The sequence below is a fragment of the Erpetoichthys calabaricus genome, chromosome 5, assembly GCF_900747795.2.
Source record: "Erpetoichthys calabaricus chromosome 5, fErpCal1.3, whole genome shotgun sequence".
Lineage (NCBI taxonomy): Eukaryota > Metazoa > Chordata > Cladistia > Polypteriformes > Polypteridae > Erpetoichthys > Erpetoichthys calabaricus.
This window is the reverse complement of record NC_041398.2, coordinates 82,144,139-82,163,648: the sequence shown is the minus strand read 5'-3', so window position 1 is coordinate 82,163,648 and position 19,510 is coordinate 82,144,139. Positions and strand designations below refer to the sequence as shown.

At 36.5% G+C, this 19,510-nt stretch overlaps 1 protein-coding gene across 2 annotated transcripts in view; it reads left to right on the top strand.

Annotated features, from left to right (window-relative positions):
• The window catches only part of clgn (calmegin), a 126,458-nt gene that overhangs the window by 59,653 nt on the left and 47,295 nt on the right, over positions 1–19,510 (top strand). For both annotated transcript variants that reach the window (XM_028801710.2, XM_051928241.1), the window contains exons 5-7: positions 6,469–6,610; positions 16,520–16,601; positions 18,703–18,895. In XM_028801710.2, the coding sequence (XP_028657543.1) occupies positions 6,469–6,610; positions 16,520–16,601; positions 18,703–18,895 (417 nt within the window). The remainder of the gene's footprint in view (positions 1–6,468; positions 6,611–16,519; positions 16,602–18,702; positions 18,896–19,510) is intronic.

Genomic DNA, 19,510 nt, shown 5'->3' with positions numbered 1-19,510 from the left:
AGGAAGCGGAGGAACCTGGAAGCGACCCGGACGTCTGGCGAAGAATTAAAGGGGCTGTTTTCTCGTCTTTCCTGCCAAAATAAAGAGAGATCGATTAATACATTGTCGCAGTCCCTTGCTTTGCGGTTTCGCATTGCTCGTCGGGTCCGTAAGCTGCTCCCTAATCACACATGTGTGACACCTGTTAGTTGTCCCCAGAGGAAGTTTACTGCTTACCTATTCACCATTTTAGGTCATTAACTAGCAAAATACCCGCGCTTCGCAGCGGAGAAGTAGTGTGTTGAAGAGGTTATGTAAACATATATATACATATACATATATAAACATATCTACATATATACATATCTACATATACACATATCTACATATACACATATCTACATATACATATATATACATATATACATATATATATATATACATATACACATCCATATATATATATATATATATATATATATATATATATACACACACACATATCAACATATATATATACACATACATATACACACATACATACACACACACATACACATATATACATATACACATACATACATAGTGCATTGTAACACGGGCTGTGATTGTTACATGGAAAGGAAAAGACAAATAACAGCTTCCCGCTTTCTAATCGGGCCTGTGATTGGTGCTTTGACGGATGCCCAGATCCCACAGTATCTCCCCTTAGGAGAGGCGTTAGGCAAGTGTAATTGAATAGCGGTGCTGCAAGTTTAGCTTTACACCTGTTTTTAAGGCTTATTGACTGAAAGGGGCTTTCATGAAAAAAGTTAGGGCTTTGCTACAGGATACACCATCCACAAGATAAGGAAGTAAAAATAAAGGTATATATTTCTGTTTTATTTAAACCTTTTAAGTTTGTATGCGGGCGGTATGGTGGCACAGTGAAAGGTGCCAGTTAGGAGACCCAGGTTCGCTTCCCTGCGTGGAGTTTGAATGTTCTCCCCGTGTCTGTCTGGGTTTCCTCCGGGTACTCCGGTTTCCTCCCACAGTCCAAAGACATGCAGGTTAGGTGCATTGGCGATTCTAAATTGTCTGTGGTGTGTGGGTGTGTTTGGGTGTGTGCGCCCTGCGGTGGGCTGGCACCTTGCCCGGGGTTTGTTTCCTGCCTTGTGCCCTGTGTTGGCAGGGATTGGCTCCTGTATTTAGGATATAGCGGGTTGGATAATGGATAGATGGACATTTCTATGCATAGCCCCATTTGCCCGTTTTCGTTTTTTTTCTTTCTTCAGTAATATTTCAGCAAACCCGGAGCTTGTCAGTTCAAATCCTGGTACTGACACCACTGTGTGACCCTGAGGAAGTCACTTCACCTGCCTGTGCTGCAAAAAACAAAAGTAATGTAACAAATTGTACCTCAGATGTTGCAAGTTGCTGGAATAAAGGCATAAGTCAAATAGATAAATATGTATTATACACATAGGAACTATTCATTTATTTTCAGTTAAGTCATCTGCAGCAAACCTTTATAAATGAGGGTTTCTCCTTTTTAGATAGTGCAAACTGTTTCTTCTTCATTGAGGTTTTCTCTTGGAGAGCTTTTTTCATTTCATTGAAAATTAAAGCAGCAGCTGCCAAAATATGTAGCTTTCTTATTAATTTTTCAACATTGTGTAAAATAACTTTATAAAGTAACATAAAAGGTTTAAATACTGGTTATCCTTTTACACTAAAATATTACTAAAGAGATACCAAAAAAGTAAAATGCATATGTTGTTTTTCTTTAAGGAGATTAAATATTACTGAAGAAAGAAAAAAAAAAAACTAAAACAGCCAAATGGGGCTATGCATACGAACTTAAAAGGTTTAAATAAAACAGAAATATATACCTTTATTTTTACTTCCTTAACTTCTGGAGGGTGTATCCTGTAGCAAAGCCCTAACTTTTTTCGTGAAAGCCTGTTTCAGTCAATAAGTCTTAAAAACAGGTGTAAAGATATTGACAATAAGCTACGCAAACCTACCAAGACATGGAATCGTTTAAATCAAGGCGCGAGTCGAAAAACACCATCCCATACTATTAGTTAACGGTTAACACATTTCTATATGTATTGTAAGCATACAATACAACTGATAATATGTTGTGCTTATTTATCTGGTGTACCGACATTTTTGCGCGTTTAACGGCTGAAATCCAACGTGGTTTGTGCCCTTCAGAATGAAAACAGTTTGCATTTACCTTTTTAATAAAAGGCAAGCTTTTAAGCCTGAGAAATCAGCCCGTAAATGCACACGTTTAATTGCACATGTGTTAATACTGGTTATCCTTTTACACTAAAATATTACTAAAGAGATACAAAAAAAGTAAAATGCATATGTTGTTTTTCTTTAAGGAGATTAAATATTACTGAAGAAAGAAAAAAAAAAAACAAACAGCCAAATGGGGCTATGCATACGAACTTTAAAGGTTTAAAAAAAAAACAGAAATATATACCTTTATTTTTACTTCCTTAACTTGTGGAGGGTGTATCCTGTAGCAAAGCCCTAACTTTTTTCGTGAAAGCCCGTTTCAGTCAATAAGTCTTAAAAAGGGGTGTAAAGATATTGACAATAAGCTACACAAACCCACCAAGACATGCAATCGTTTAAATCAAGGCACGAGTCGAAAAACACCATCCCATACTATTAGTTAACGATTAATACATTTCTATATGTATTGTAAGCATACAATACAACTGATAATATGTTGCGCTTATTTATCTGGTGTACTGACATTTTTGTGCATTTAACGGCTGAAATCTAACGTGGTTTGTGCCCTTCAGAATAAAAACAGTTTGCATTTACCTTTTTAATAAAAGGCGAGCTTTTAAGCCTGAGAAATCACCCCGTAAATGCACACGTTTAATTGCACATGTGTTAATATGTATGCTTACACAGTATTAAAAGACACTCAACAATTAACGTCATTTACCTTCGTTCCCACGTTTGAGTCGTGCTGTAAATCTCTTCCTTGTTTTCAGTTCACGTGATTACGTAGGAGGCGTGATGACGCGATACGTGACTCCTCCTCCTCCATTACAGTATATGGACAAAAAAGAGGTTCCAGTTATGACCATTACTGGTAGAATTTCGAAATGAAACCTGCCTAACTTTTGTAAGTAAGCTGTAAGGAATGAGCCTGCCAAATTTCAGCCTTCCACCTACACGGGAAGTTGGACAATTAGTGATGAGTGAGTCAGTCAGTCAGTCAGTGAGTCAGTGAGGGCTTTGCCTTTTATTAGTATAGATTACATTTCAAATGATTAAATTTGAAGAAAAACTGAGGTGTTCTAAAACTTTTGACCGGTAGAGTAGGAGTTTTTCTTTTCTAGATGTCCCAGAACAGAGTTGAGGGTGAGGTTGATTGCATCATCCAGAGATCTGTTATGCTAGTATACAAGTTGCCCACAGTCACACTGTAGCGTTTACAGATTTCGGCCTTCAAGTGGATCCAGGGTAGCAGGGATGTTGTGGTAATGTGGATCATGACCAGTTTCTCTAGATATTTCATCACCACGGAGGTTAATTCATTGGGCTGATAGTTATTTAGGCAGGAAACAGCAAGTTTCTTTGGTACAGGCACGACTTTAGTTTCTTTGAAACATGGAGACACTGTACATAAAAACAACAACATCATTTATTTATTTAGGACATTTTCATACAAAAAAGTAGCTCAAAGTGCTTTACATAATGAAGAAAAGAAAAATAAAAGACAAAATAAGAAATTAAAATAAGACAACATTAGTTAACATAGAAAAAGAGTAAGGTGTGATGGCCAGGGGGGACAGAAAAAACAAAAAAAAACTCCAGATGGCTGGAGAAAAAAATAAAATCTGCAGGGGTTCCAGGCCACGAGACCACCCAGTCCCCTCTGGGCATTCTACCTAACGTAAATGAAAGATGTCAGCGTATATCTGTAACAGGTGGGTGGCTTTTGACAGCTCTAGTTGTAGTAAACTTTGCCTCCAGAATAACCCTACAAGATCACAGAGATCATACACATAAGAAAATTTAACTGGTTCTCGTGTGCCTTGTGTCAAATATGGTGTTATTTTGTACTACATACAAAACAGCACATATATCTTAAGCTTTTTAACTAATACATACTCTTCACTTTTTTTTGTATGAGAAGAATTTTGCAGTCACTTCTCAGCTACTTTATAGTAACTGAGCGATACAAATGCCAAACAAGTACTAATGGTTTATCCCTACTAGCGGTTGTTATTGCTAATCATGATATCATACTCTTTACAGTTTACTTTTTTTTTCTTTTTTTTACTGGTTTTGTCCTTTTTGTAATATTGTTATGTTGAACAACTGCCGCTATTAAAATCATAATAACATTGGTTTCTTCTTGTTTGTCAAATTTCCTTTCAGCCCATCAAACTTATTTGCTTAGGTAATAGCCAAGCTGTCAAAAACATTGTCTTGGTATTTCTTGAATGTTGTCAAGGCTTCAGTTTCAACTACATGTCTTGGTATTTTGTTTAGATTCCCCCAACTCTTTGTATGAAGAAGTGCTTCATGCCTTTAATTCTGAAAGCACTTCCCCTTATTTCCAATGGTGTCCTCAAGTATGCTAAAAACTAAACAGGTTTAATTCTCTGAGTCTGTCAGAATACAGCATAAGTCCTTAAGTCTTGGGATGCGCTTGATTCCACACCTCTGCACAGTTTCAAGTGCTGTTATATCTTTTTTGTAGCATGGTGACCAGAATTACACAAAGTACCAAGTACTCTTAGTAGTACATTATATAATCTGAACTTAATGTCCAAGGGTATGTATTTGACTTGAAGAGCCTGCAAGAATCTTTAGAGGTGCTGCTAATTTGTGTATTGATTTCTTTGCTCCATTGCCAGGTTTCTCTGATTACATGGGCCACTTTGACATGTTGTTATCGGTGTCTGTGGCATCAGGGCTATGGTGTGAGGGTCTTCTGACAATTGGGAGGGGAGTTCTGCCAGTACCTAAATTTAAACCCTGGTCTCCTGGTTTAGAGTCAGTGTCTCTGACACTGTCTATCTTCTTTTTTGGACAATAAAACTTTTCATGTGGCCTGATATCTTCTACTTTGTGGAAGCATTGCCCCCTTATTAATCTGTAACCATGTTTGTTAAAGATAGTACAGAATATTTTTTAAAAGTCATTGTTTTTGAAAGCTTAAAATTTAGCATGTAGTTAGTATTCATGTAGCTGAGGTGAAGAGGACAATGATCAGTGAATGCGAGAGCATCAAAAAGAAACACACACGATCCATGCAAACACTGAAAGGGGATACAAGGCTGTGCCTGTCTGCTTCCCTAATTACTTAGTGGTCATCATGTGATGAAACTTTAGACATTAGTAATAAGCAACTGTTTAAATCTAGGGATGTTAAAAAGTATGTATAATTATAGTGAAATTATAACATACTGTATTTGTATTCCAGTAAAATCCTGCAGTGTGAGTTATTAAAATTAAATATTAAAAATGAATTAATAATTGAATTTAATCCTAGGAAGGGGCATTTTATAATCATTTTGTTTTCTGGAAAAAAATTAGAAAGAAAAAACTTCTGTTTGAGATAACCGGTGTAATGCAGGATTGAGGCCTACCCTTCAATAAGCTGCAGTTTAGAGTTTGATTTGCAGATTCTCAAGTGAGACTTTTCTAGTATTCTGAGCTGGACCAACAAGATCATGGTCCTCCTGTCCATTCCAACAAAGGCAGCTTTTAATATTGCCTGTTTCAATGCTTCATTGCTTTCATGCTGACCTCAGCTACAAATATGGATTTGCTGGAACTTCTTTGATAAGGCCTTAAAGTAATTTTTCATAGCCTCATTGAACTATTTCTACACATAGGCTGTTGTTTTGGCCACTATCTCATCTGCTGTCTCTTTGGACTTTGAAAAACTCACATCCTGATAAAACTGGATGGGCCCCTATCTTTAATCTGGTGGCTTTCTTCAAGTATTCTTCTGTCCTCCCTGGCCATTGGACCTTACTTTCATTCTATGTTAATTAGTGTTCCCTAATTCTATTTTCTTATTTATGTTGTCTTTTTTCTTTCCTCATCATGTATAGCACTTTGAGCTACATCATTTTTATGAAAATATGCTATATAAATAAATGTTGTTGTTGTTGTTGTATGGTCTACTAGATATACAATAGAAGCTAGAAAGAATTTTAAGTCATGAAAATCTGTCACATAAGCCATTGCTTACAGATAGTAAAGTGTGGCAAAATGTGCTACTGGTTACATGAAAATGTTAATGTTCAAGTGCAGGTTGCATAATTCGAAATAACTTTTCAAATGCTGTCAAGTGGAGAAAATGCTTAATTAATCCGCAGTACCTTTATTTGACTACAGTAACTTCATTCACCCATCAAAGCAATTTCTGAGAAGCTTGAGTTTATAAAATTGAAGAGAATTATTCAAATTTTCATTTTCTTGCATTGCTCATATCCTTGCTCTTCTTTTGATTAGGAAAATGGGCAGTGGAAACTTTGAAGGAGAATGCAGTACCTGGAGATAAAGGATTAGTGCTGAAGTCTAGAGCCAAGCATCATGCAATTGCATCAATGGTGAAAACGCCATTTGTTTTTGACAAAGACCCTTTAGTAGTACAGTAAGTATAGAATTTATGATTGCTAGTTATTTTTTAAGATTTATTATTATATCTTATAGTCAGGATTTTTATGTCAGTATTATTTATCATTTATTTAATACAGTTTTCTTTAAACTAGGAATGAAATATTGACATTAATTTCTCTTTTGTAAGTACATTGTTGTGTAAAGTGTATCTGTGTTTTGTTTTTGGTTCACCCTGATCTTTATTCTATTCTGGTCATGCTTCATAAGACAGCACATCATGGTATAGTTGGACAACTCCACTTTACCTTCAGAAGGACAGGCAAATGCAGGCTCTGTGCTATAGGCATTATTATTGCTGTTTAGGCACACTTGTCTCACAAGCAGATTAATTATACAGTGATGCTCCATCAGATGTTACCCCAAGCAGTAGTTTATGAAATATGGATTCTTTTGAGCATAAGAATATCTGATACAGATTTTATTTCAAAAATGTCTTGTGCAGAAAACATTCACCAAACATGACTCATTGAAGAAGGGGTGCCTAATAACATAGCTCACAGTTGAGAGTCTTCACCCAGGTACATTTTGTATAGTCTAGGCAAAGAGGTGAATGATGTATGATTTTAAGTTGTTGGACCATGTTTTACACAAAATGAAGAAGAATGCATTGTATTGAGGACTAACATCCACTTATCCTCTAAAAACTAATTGAAAATCCTGTTTCCAAAGCTGTTTAAGATTATCTAGAAGTGCACTATTAGTTGTAGCATGTAATGAAAGTATTAAACGAAACATTTAATTTACCCAAAACAAATTATGAGTTACAGATGTAGTTGATTGCAGACATGCTCTCATTAAATTTACTTCCCTTAATGCATTCAGGTATATTGACTGCAATGTCTGTCACTTTGTGATTTGACAATATAGCTTTACTTTGTGTAGCAACTCTTTTTTCTTACTTTTTTTTTTTTACTATTATGATTGACTGTGTGGTGAAGAAAGCATAATTAATAATATTTATTTCTTATATATAACGCTTTTTTGAAAGTCATTATAATTTTCTGCATGACAAAAGATGTGAACGCACATTTATTTGTTCAGTATTTTAATGTGAACTCTTGGGCTGTAAAAATGCATTTCCAAATCAAAATAAACCAGTTTCTTTAGATAATTAACTGAAAAAGAACTCAAAAGTTAGATAGATAGATAGATAGATAGATAGATAGATAGATAGATAGATAGATAGATAGATAGATAGATAGATAGATAGATAGATACTTTAGTTAGTGTATGCATAAGTATTCAAGCCCTACACATTAATATTTTGTTGAGAACCATTTTGCTGCAATAACAGCCTTAATTATTTTGGGGTATGTACCAGCTTTGCACATTGTTCAGGAGTGATTCTTCCTCATTCTTCTAGGCAGTATTTACAGAGATCCTTTAGGTTAGTGGGATAGGGCCTCTGAACAGCATTTTACAAATATTGCCACAGATTCTCAATAGGGTTAAGACCAGGGCTTTGATGTGGCAATTCTAGAACATTCACTTTCTGTTTTTGAACCATTCCATTGTCGCTTTGGCATTGAGTCATTGTTATATTGACAGATGCATCTTTTCCTGAGACATAGGTTCATAACTGACTAGAACAAGTTCTCCTGCAATATTGTCCCTTTAACTCTGACAAGATTCCCAATCCCGGTACATGAAAGGCATCCCCATAGCATGATACTGCCCCCACCATATGTCACCGTAGGTATGGTGTTTCTTGAGGCATGGATACTGTTAATTTTACACCACACATACATCTTTGAAATCTGGCCAAAAAGTTTAATCTGACCATAAAATCTTCTCCCACATCTTAACCGTGTCTTTTTCATGCTTTGTAGCAAATGGCAGAGGTTTAAGTACTTTTCCAAAAACTAACTTTTGAGGTTTTCTTCCTCAGTTAAATATTTACAGAAAAAGGTTTATTTTGCTTTTGGAAATGCATTGTTACAGCAGAATTCACATTCAAAATACTGAATGGATAAATATGCATAAATCTTTTGTCATGCAGAAAATTATGATGACTTTCAAAGGGATTGAATACTTTTGCATGCCACTGTATATGCAGTACATTTTCAGTTTTTGTAAGCACTTTAAAGGAATACTCTATCCAGAAATGATTTGATGAATTTTTTTATGTTACTTACCCTAATGTAGTTTGTATTGATTGCCAAGACTTTTGACCAATGAATAATGGGGAGAGGCTGGTCTCTTTATTGAAAAAGCTCACCCCCACGTAAAGAGAGTTCCAATTTGTGGACTACTTTAATATTCCATAGTTGTTTAATTTACAATATGTTGACAAAAAAAAAAAAAGGTTTTGCACATTTTGAGCATACAGCTGAATGACTTGATATTAGTGCTGGGCGATATGACCAAAATTCTATATCACAGTATTTTTCAAAATTATACCGGTTTCATGGTATTCGATGGTATTTTTTTCCCATGCATGAGTTAACCACATTTTCCACTGCAATTACTGCAGTAGACTGGCTAAGAATAACCTATTCCACTGTCATGAGAATTGTACATTGTACAAAAAAAGAATTTTAATGTACACACAAGTATTAATACAGGTTTGCATGGCCCCATAAAGTGATAGTTTTCAAGGGGGTGGCACTAATGAAGAGAAGGAATCACATTGCATGACAGTTGCAGTTAAAATATACAGGTGCTGGTCATAAAATTAGAATATCATGTCACATTGCATGACAGTTGCAGTTAAAATATACAGGTGCTGGTCATAAAATTAGAATATCATGACAGAGTTGATTTATTTCAGTAATTCCATTCAAAAAGTGAAACTTGTATATTAGATTCATTCATTACACACAGACTGATGTATTTCAAATGTTTATTTCTTTTAATGTTGATGATTATAACTGACAACTAATGAAAGTCCCAAATTCAGTATCTCGGAAAATTAGAATATCAATTAAGACCAATGCAAAAAAAGGATTTTTAGAAATGTTGGCCAACTGAAAGGTATGAACATGAAAAGTATGAGCATGTACAGCACTCAATATTTAGTTGGGGCTCCTTTGGCCTGGATTACTGCAGCAATGCTGCGTGGCATGGAGTCGATCAGTCTGTGGCACTGCTCAGGTGTTATGAGAGCCCATGTTGCTCTGATAGTGGCCTTCAGAAATGAACATGAAAAGTATGAGCATGTACAGCACTCAATATTTAGTTGGGGCTCCTTAGGCCTGGATTACTGCAGCAATGCTACGTGGCATGGAGTCGATCAGTCTGTGGCACTGCTCAGGTGTTATGAGAGCCCATGTTGCTCTGATAGTGGCCTTCAGCTCTTCTGAATTGTTGGGTCTGGCGTATTGCATCTTCCTCTTCACAATACCCCATAGATTTTCTATGGGGTTAAGGTCAGGCGAGTTTGCTGGCCAATCAAGAACAGGGATACCATGGTCCTTAAACCAGGTACTGGTAGCTCTGGCACTGTGTGCAGGTGCCAGGTCCTGTTGGAAAATGAAATCTGCATCTCCATAAAGTTCGTCAGCAGCAGGAAGCATGAAGTGCTCTAAAACTTCCTGGTAGACGGCTGTGTTGACCTTGGACCTCAGAAAACACAATGGACCAACACCAGCAGATGACATGGCACCCCAAACCATCACTGACTGTGGAAACTTTACACTGGACCTCATGCAACGTGGATTCTGTGCCTCTCCTCTCTTCCTCCAGACTCTGGGACCTTGATTTCCAAAGGAAATGCAAAATTTACTTTCATCAGAGAACATAACTTTGGACCACTCAGCAGCAGTCCAGTCCTTTTTGTCTTTAGCCCAGGCGAGACGCTTCTGATGCTGTCTCTTGTTCAAGAGTGGCTTGACACAAGGAATGCGACAGCTGAAACCCACGTCTTGCATACGTCTGTGAGTGGTGGTTCTTGAAGCACTGACTCCAGCTGCAGTCCACTCTTTGTGAATCTCCCCCACATTTTTGAATGGGTTTTGTTTCACAATCCTCTCCAGGGTGCGGTTATTCCTATTGCTTGTACACTTTTTTCTACCACATCTTGTCCTTCCCTTCGCCTCTCTATTAATGTGCTTGGACACAGAGCTCTGTGAACAGCCAGCCTCTTTAGCAATGACCTTTTGTGTCTTGCCCTCCTTGTGCAAGGTGTCAATGGTCATCTTTTGGACAACTGTCAAGTCAGCAGTCCTCCCCATGATTGTGTAGCCTACAGAACTAGACTGAGAGACCATTTAAAGGCTTTTGCAGGTGTTTTTGAGTTAATTAGCTGATTAGAGTGTGGCACCAGGTGTCTTCAATATTGAACCTTTTCACAATATTCTAATTTTCCGAGATACTGAATTTGGGACTTTCATTAGTTGTCAGTTATAATCATCAACATTAAAAGAAATAAACATTTGAAATACATCAGTCTGTGTGTAATGAATGAATCTAATATACAAGTTTCACTTTTTGAATGGAATTACTGAAATAAAATCAACTTTGTCATGATATTCTAATTTTATGACCAGCACATGTAGAACCTTTTTATTGAACAAATTTTGCAAACAACTTAAATAAAAATTTTGACAACATATTTTCAACCATCCAAAGAGGCGTTTAGACTTTGTAAAATATCCAGAGGTGCTTGTTAAAAGTTGTATTGCACTCAACATGTCTTACACAAGGAATAAATAGTAAATATTTTTTGTAAACCAACTACACTTTCTGTAAATGTTAACAATCTCTGTCCACTGACATGTCAAAGTGACTTTTTAAACAACTTTGCCATCATTAAACTGCATAATATTTAAACTAATAAATAATAACTATAAAATAAATAATAGTGCAACTTCCAGTAATAATACTATTACTTCAAGACTTCCAGCCCAGGTGCATTACACAGTATTCACCAAATAAAAATAAAATAAAATAAAACAAGTGCAACTTGGTGATAACATCTTTACCAACTGAACCATCATTAAGGCATATTGCATTAATATGGACCTTGCGTCAAGCTAAGCTATATACATTGTGGTGCCCGGCGGGCGTCCATGCCCGGCCGGGACGCCCAGGAGGAGGGCTGGTGCCTCCTCCAGGACATGAGGGGGCGTCCTCCCTGGTGGCTTTGGGGACCGCCAGGGGGCGCCCCAATGCCTTGGAAGTGTTGGCCCTCAGTACTTCTGCCACACCGGGAAGTACTGGGGGGAGGAGACTTGAGGACACCCGGTGGACTTCTGGCTTCACCATGGGAGCTTCCGCCACACAGGGGTATGGCTACGGAGGCCCTGAGGATGCATCTGGAGCTCATCCGGGGCATATAAAAGGGGCCGCCTCCCTACAGTCAAGGAGCAAGAGTCGGGAGGAGTAAGACAAAGCTTGGTGGAGAGGAGTGGAGGCAGACCAAAAGACTGTGAAAGGCATTGTATTGTGGCCAGGACTTAAAGGGGTGATTGGTGCTTCGGCACTGGGTATGTGCACTTCTATGGAAAATAAACACGTGTGTGGTTAAAATCATCATGTCTGCCTGTCTGTGTCCGGGCTGTTCCCCACAACATAAATAATAAAACAGCAACTTGCATTTATAATGCTATTTGTGGTATAGCCCTACGGAAGTGTATTAGGGCCACGTTGAAGAAAAAAAAATACGGACACAGGGAAGAAAAAAAAAACTGTATGTCGAGAATAAAGTCAAGAACAACATTTATTTATATAGCACATTTTCATACAAAAAGTAGCTCAAAGTGCTTTACATAATGAAGAAAAGAAAAATAAAAGACAAAATAAGAAATTAAAATAAGACAACATTAGTTAACATAGAAAAGGAATAAGGTCCGATGGCCAGGGTGGACAGAAAAAACAAAAAAAAACTCCAGAAAGCTGGAGAAAAAAAAAATCTGTAGGAGTTCCAGGCCACGAGACCGCCCAGTCCCCTCTGGGCATTCTACCTAACATAAATGAAATAGTCCTCTTTGTAGTTAGGGTTCTCACGGAGTCGCTTGATGCTGATGGTCATACAGACTTCTGGCTTTTAATCCATCCATCATTGTTGGAACATCATGGTGTTTTGAGAAGATGGTGGTGGCGCAAGTCACCTCCAAAAGGACACCGGAAAAGGAAACAGAAGAGAGAGTAGGGGTTAGTACAGATTTTAGAGCCACCATGAATAGTTATTATAATGAATTGCATATACAGAGTATCAGGATTTAAATTACAGTAAAGTTATGAAAAGGCCATGTTAAAGTAATGTGTTTTCAGCAGTTTTTTTTAAAGTGCTCCACTGTATTAGCCTGGCGAATTCCTACTGGCAGGCTATTCCAGATTTTAGGTGCATAACAGCAGAAGGCCGCCTCACCACTTCTTTTAAGTTTTGCTCTTTAGTACTAGGGTGTTGTACCGTGTTAGCCATTATGAATGTAGAGATTACATCTTGCCTGAAGAAGGGGCCTGAGTTGCCTCGAAAGCTTGCATATTGTAATCTTTTTAGTTAGCCAATAAAAGATGTCATTTTGCTTGGCTTTTCTTTAAGTTTTGCTCTTGGAATTCTAAGGAGACACTCAGTTGAGGATCTAAGGTTACGATTTGGAATATAAGACGTCAGACATAAAGTCAACATGCAGGCACAGGCAGCGATCACCGGACAAAATACATTCACTTTATGATATTCCTGCTCTCTGAAAATTTACAATGCTAAGATAAATACTTGATATCATTTTCAGGATGAATGCATTAAAGCAGGTATTAAACATGCACGGTAGTGTGGCGGTAATGCTGCTCCCTCGCAGTAAGATGTCCCCATGTGTACGTTCAGTGTAGAGAACTTTATGGCAGGTGTGATGAGGCTCCAAAAAACTGGATGTATGAATGTGTATCACACAGGTTTAACTTAAATATTGTGTCAATGTTGGGTTCGTGATCTGGTGGTCGGCGCATAAACTGAATTCAGTGGATGCTCTTCTGAGCGGGCTTTCTTTATTGCATGCGTGCTGTCTCTGTCTGACGTACCAAACCCCCAGTTCCCATCCTTCCTTTTCCTTTTTCTTTCTCCAGATAACCAATCACCACACGATAAATGTCTTTGTGAAATTAAAACTAGTTACAAACTTAGACCACAGAGTGTTCAGAACTTTAAAAAAAAATCTTCGTTATACATGTTTAGTTATACCATCCATTCAGGGTTGCGCCCATCCCAGCAAGCATTGTGTGCAAGGCAGGAGCAAATCCTGAACGCCAGCACATCGCAGGGTGAATACGAGCAATACATACACAAGCAGGGTTAATATAGCATAACAAAACCCCATATCCTACATGACTTTGAAAGGAAACTGAAACATGCCGAGTAAACCCACCAGAAAAACATGCAAATTCAAAACAGGGAACACCCGGGACCCCCTTGCTATGAGGCAGCAGTGGAACCTCCACGCCACCGTGCCCCCAGATGATTAATACATGCTTTAATGCATTTCATCATGAAAATTATATCATGTATTTTTCTTAGCACTCTAAATGTTCAGGGAGCAGGAATATCATGAAATGAATGTATTCTGTGTGCTGCCGGTGCCTCCTCTTAGTGCAAGAGGAAGTCCGTTTAAGAAACACGTAGCGATTAACATGGCTCCGGGAACACTTAAGACAAAGTATTTAATGACTTTGATGGGTTTGAGAAAATTTAGTAAATTAAATATTCATTTTAAGATGAAGTTTAGTTTACAATGTTCTACTTTAATGACAAATTGCAAGAATAAAGTCAACATGTCAACTTTAATCTCGACAAATGGCGAGAATAAAGTAGAAATGTCAAGAATAAAGTCAACATGTCGACTTTATTCTCGTCATAAGCGTCGAGACTAAAGTGGAAATGTCGAGAATAAAGTCAACATGTCGTCACACTATTACACAGTACCCAGGTACATTACACAGTATTGAAAAAAATAAAACAAGTACAACTTGGCTTGCAGTATTATCCAGTAGTATAGAAACAGTATTCACGCATTTGAACTTAATGGTCCACATCCGACTTTTTAAAACCATAGTATCTCCAGACAACAGACATGACTCCTTTTTTCGGCAAAAGTTCTTCTGTGTCATCATGTTCAACTTTATCATCTGTTATAGCTTCAGTTTCGGAATGTTTTCTGTCCATTTTCACCGCATAATACCTCCACTACCGCATTTACTCTGTTGCATGTGTGTTTAGCGGTGTAGCAGTGAAAAAGGTCCCCCCTTAAACAGTTTCCTGCTGCACCACGTTTCCGAAGGTTGTTTAGGCAATTTAAACCGGTGTTGCAGTATAAGAAAAGTCCATATAACAAAAATAAAAAATGTTTTTTGGTATGAACCGGTATACAGCCCAGCACTACTTGATATGTTACTATGCAACAAGAGTAAAGCAAGATTTTTCATGGAAGATTTTATGTTGTTTGCTGTTGTTAAGCGTTGGTCACCATAGACTCCAGTTCTATCATGAATATTAAATCCATTCACCATGAAAACATGAGATTAAAACCTTTTCTTTACCATCACTACAAACTACATGAAATGCAGGTTGCACTACACTTTATTTTCATATGGTATAAGATCCAATTTCTTAATTGGTATTGTTTTTTGTGTACATTTTAAATAGACACAACACACTAAAGTTTGCTATTTATATTATTTGTTTTGTCTCATATCTTTTCATTTTAAACTATAATGACTAGCTGCATCTGGGTGGCATTTCACAAAACTTCCCTATGAAATCAAAACTTAACTGAACAAGTCTCACTTGAATGAATTCTCAATTAGTTCAGCAAATGCAAAATGTTTCTTGTTTACTCAAGACAAGTTTAGGCAGTCCAAGATTATGTACACAATTATTGATAACATTTCCTGTTATCGCGTTTGTCTACTCCAGCACTTTAACTTTGTTCTTCCTTAAGAATGCAGCAGTGACCTTAGAACAATGTTTGGGAACATTTTCATATTAAAAAATTATTCATCGACTGGGGTGTGTAGAAGAGATTGCAACTTTTCCTTTATGGTTTTGTAGTACATCTGTGAATGATGATGCCATAGATGAACTACAGTTACTTCAAACCTTCATTCCTACATTTCCATACAGGAACTCTACCACTGCTGAGCTACACTGTGGGAACCTTTCACTGTATTCCTTCCTCTTGCAATACCATACATTTTAGACACCATAAGATTCATAAAGATTGATTTTGGTCTCATCAGACCAAAGTATAGATTCTTAAAGTTAATGTGGGTTTTGCCAAAAGCTAAATAGGCCTTCTTGTGCTTTGACTTCAGTTAAAGCTTACTGTGTTTACGACAGCAATGCATTCCACTTCTGTGTAGGGAGCGTCTTACTGTTTAAGATGAATGTTTCTCCCTTTTTGGCCTTTTAAAAATTTTGCCAGCTCCGGGGCAGTTGCTTTGCTATTTTTATGCACTTTTTATCAGCAAAAATGCTCTGATGGTTTGGTAATCAACTTGTACTCTTGAACTCTTTTGTGTAGGTCTGGGTTAATTCAGTGAGCTATCTTAATTTAAGATGATATCCCAACAGACCCATCTGTTAAACAATTACCCTTAACTAGTCTCAGCAAACATTTTTGCAGCACAATTTTTATCATTTTGTTAAAAAAATGATAGTTTCCTCATTACTTTTTCTATGTTTCATTGATAACTTATAAATCAGTGTTTTTGTTACCTGACTACCTTTGTATATGAACCACAGATGTTTGTTTCAGATAGCAGAATTTGTTAGTTTTCAGATGGATGTACTTGTTTATTATGTTGTATACTATAAATAAAAGGAGTAGAACCCTTTTTTCATGTCCACCCGAAATGTGCTTGCAAGTAAACTTACCTAGTTTAGAAGTGGCTGCTGTTCTAAAAAAAAAAAAAAAAAAAAACAACAACTGAAGGGTGCTATTAATTGCAGGTATGAAGTCAATTTCCAGGATGGAATTGATTGTGGTGGAGCTTACATGAAACTTCTGACTGCATCAGATGATTTAAACCTGGTAAGTTATTGTTGATTGAAATAAATTGCATGTAAAATCAAAAAACAAAGTGGTAGTTGAGCTAATGTAATTAGTGGGGAGATCTGTTTAGATTTTTATTTGATATGGACCAATCAAATGTACGAATATTTGTGTGTTAATATATAATCAGTATCATTAGCAGAGTTATGTATTTGCCAGTTAAAGTGCATTACACTTGCATGAAATTTATTATAGTTCATTTGGTGATTAGATAAATGGTTGACATACCATACAAATAATTTATAGATTTAAACTGTCAATATACTATAAATCAATTACATAGTGAAAGTTATCCTGTAAAATACAGAGCAGGTCTAGCCCTGAAACTCAAAAAGTAAGTTTGTGGCCTACATATTTAGAGCTAAGAATTTGAAATCTTAAAACAGAGTAGAAGATCTGTGAAAGAAAGGTGCTGGGATATCCACAGAAGTCACATCACTTCTATGAAACTAGAAACTACATAGTCTTCTAAGCAAAATATTTAGGGATTACAAGATCCTTTATGTTACTGACTCTAGCTAACTAGCTCCAAAACAACTGAACAGAAGATAGCCCCTTGTTTATATGGAAATGGATAACTCGTTGACAATACAGCAACTTCGAGGACCAAGGTTATAAAAAGAGGATATCAAGAGACTAGATGAGAGAGTGAGATAAAGAGATTCAACGGATTTCCCGTAAGAAAGAGTCTTGTGTCAAATTGTTCATAGTAGTACCCAAGGAGGAAGGCCTCTTCTGTATAAAGGAGAGATGAAGAACAGAGAGGACTAGAATGTGAAAGGTATGGAATGAGAAAGTGATACTAATGAAGGACTAGAAAGAAGAGATGAGGGTCAACAACAAAATATACACAGAAAAACAGGTGGCATTTAAGGAACAGAAGTAGTAGTAGTATCCAGTGGCCAAATCCATAGCATAACACTTTTGGCATGCAAAATACAGTAGTATATAGACTTAAATTGAGTTTGTAAATGATCAGAGGGTGTAAAGCAAGGGAAAATACTTTTTTTAAATAAAATATTTTAGGATACACTTATATAGCATGGACCTCAGTCTATGTCCTTTGTCTGTGTCACATTACACATTGTAGTCAAGGAGAGAAAAGCGCTATATAAATGTAATGAATTATTATTATTATTATATCAGACTTGACAACTGTGATGGCTGAGCTTGTCATCGAGCCATGTAAATTTAAGTGACTAGAAATTATATTGCGACTGCGTGATTACTTTCCGGCATGGTTTATATTTCTAAATTTTCTACTCTTGCACCTTTTTTTGATAATCAGGAAGCGTGACAGAGCTGGTGCTGTATGAAGGATTAACAGATACATGTAGTTCAGCTGTAATCCCACCCCCCCCCCCCCCTTTTTTTAAACAATGTATTGTAGTACGCACATAAAACACGAGACATTAGACAGATCAGCCTTCTCTTCTGTTTTTGAGGTCCATTGGCTGTTGGCTGCCATGCATAAAGAGCCTGGCCCTACGACTTTAGACAAAAATCAAACCTGATTGATTTTATTGGGGTGAGGTACAGATTAGTTGAAGTGAGTCACTGTATATGTCAGACTAGATGACTGGCAGTCATGGGAGCATTACGTGACTGTTTATAATTCACTAGTCTATGACTGAAAATCACTAGAAAAATTGCTTAATATGAAATGGCCTTTAGTGATGTAGGATGCCCTGAAATTAAGAAGCTGTATGTTTGGTCATATAACCTTATATTTTCAATAAAGTATAAAGTATCTTAATAAAATAAATCTAGCTAAACAAACAATATCTTTTTTCTTGACTCTCTGTAGCCTACTCCTCTTGAAATTCCATGTGTCAGAAATACTGCTTTTTACATTTTTTGGTGTACTAAGATTTGTTCAGGGTTTACTGGTATTTACTTAAATATTTTCAAAATTGTTTATTCAAGAAACACAGTTAACCCTCAAGTTTAATGTTTTAGGTCGAACCAAAAAGTAATGATGAATCTTGTATTTTCTAAAATGTTCCTCTTTATAGTAGTTTAATATCCCTACAATGTAAGCATTAAAGCTAATTTAACATACACTTTTTTATTTTCATAGGAGCAGTTTTTTGACAGAACTCCATATACTATTATGTTTGGACCCGACAAATGTGGAGAAGATTACAAATTACATTTCATCTTTAGACACAAGAGTCCTATAACAGGAGAATTTGAAGAAAAACATGCTAAACGCCCTGAGGTTGATCTGAAAAAATATTACACTGACAAAAAAACCCATCTGTATACTCTTGGTAATTTTAATTTAATTCAGTTTCTGTTTTTGGTGAAAATAGTAGTGTAAAGAAATCAGTTTTGAAGAATCAATGGATTCTGTTTGGTGTAAGTTGTAAAATAATTAAGCAAATCAGGGTTTCTTTCTATAAAGTAAACAAGTGTTAGTGCACACTATTTTGTAATTGATTGACTACGATTTACTAGTGGCGACATATACTGTGAATGATGGACTTTCACATTTTCCTAAGATTGCATTAAAATGGCCTTCAACCTAGATTAATTATTTGTTATGGTGGTTTAATTTAAATTCTACAAGTTTTCAAAAATTAAAACAAAAATTTGCTTTACCATTTTCAATTTTGATGAAAATTAGTATATGAATTACATCCACCTTTTAGAGCTAAGAAACAGTAATTTTTTTTTAATCCCCTTGAAATAGGAGCAATTGTTTTCACCATGGGCAGTATAAAAATTCTAATTTGTGTGTTTTACTGTAAGATGTAACTTTTCTTCCTGAGTGTTTTGCTGAGTTTAAACAGAACTTTTCTGTCTTGGCTAGAGCATCAGGCGCACAATTCAGTGTACCCTAAGTTCTTGTCTATAAGCCGGACTCATGTATTAGCCGGAGACCA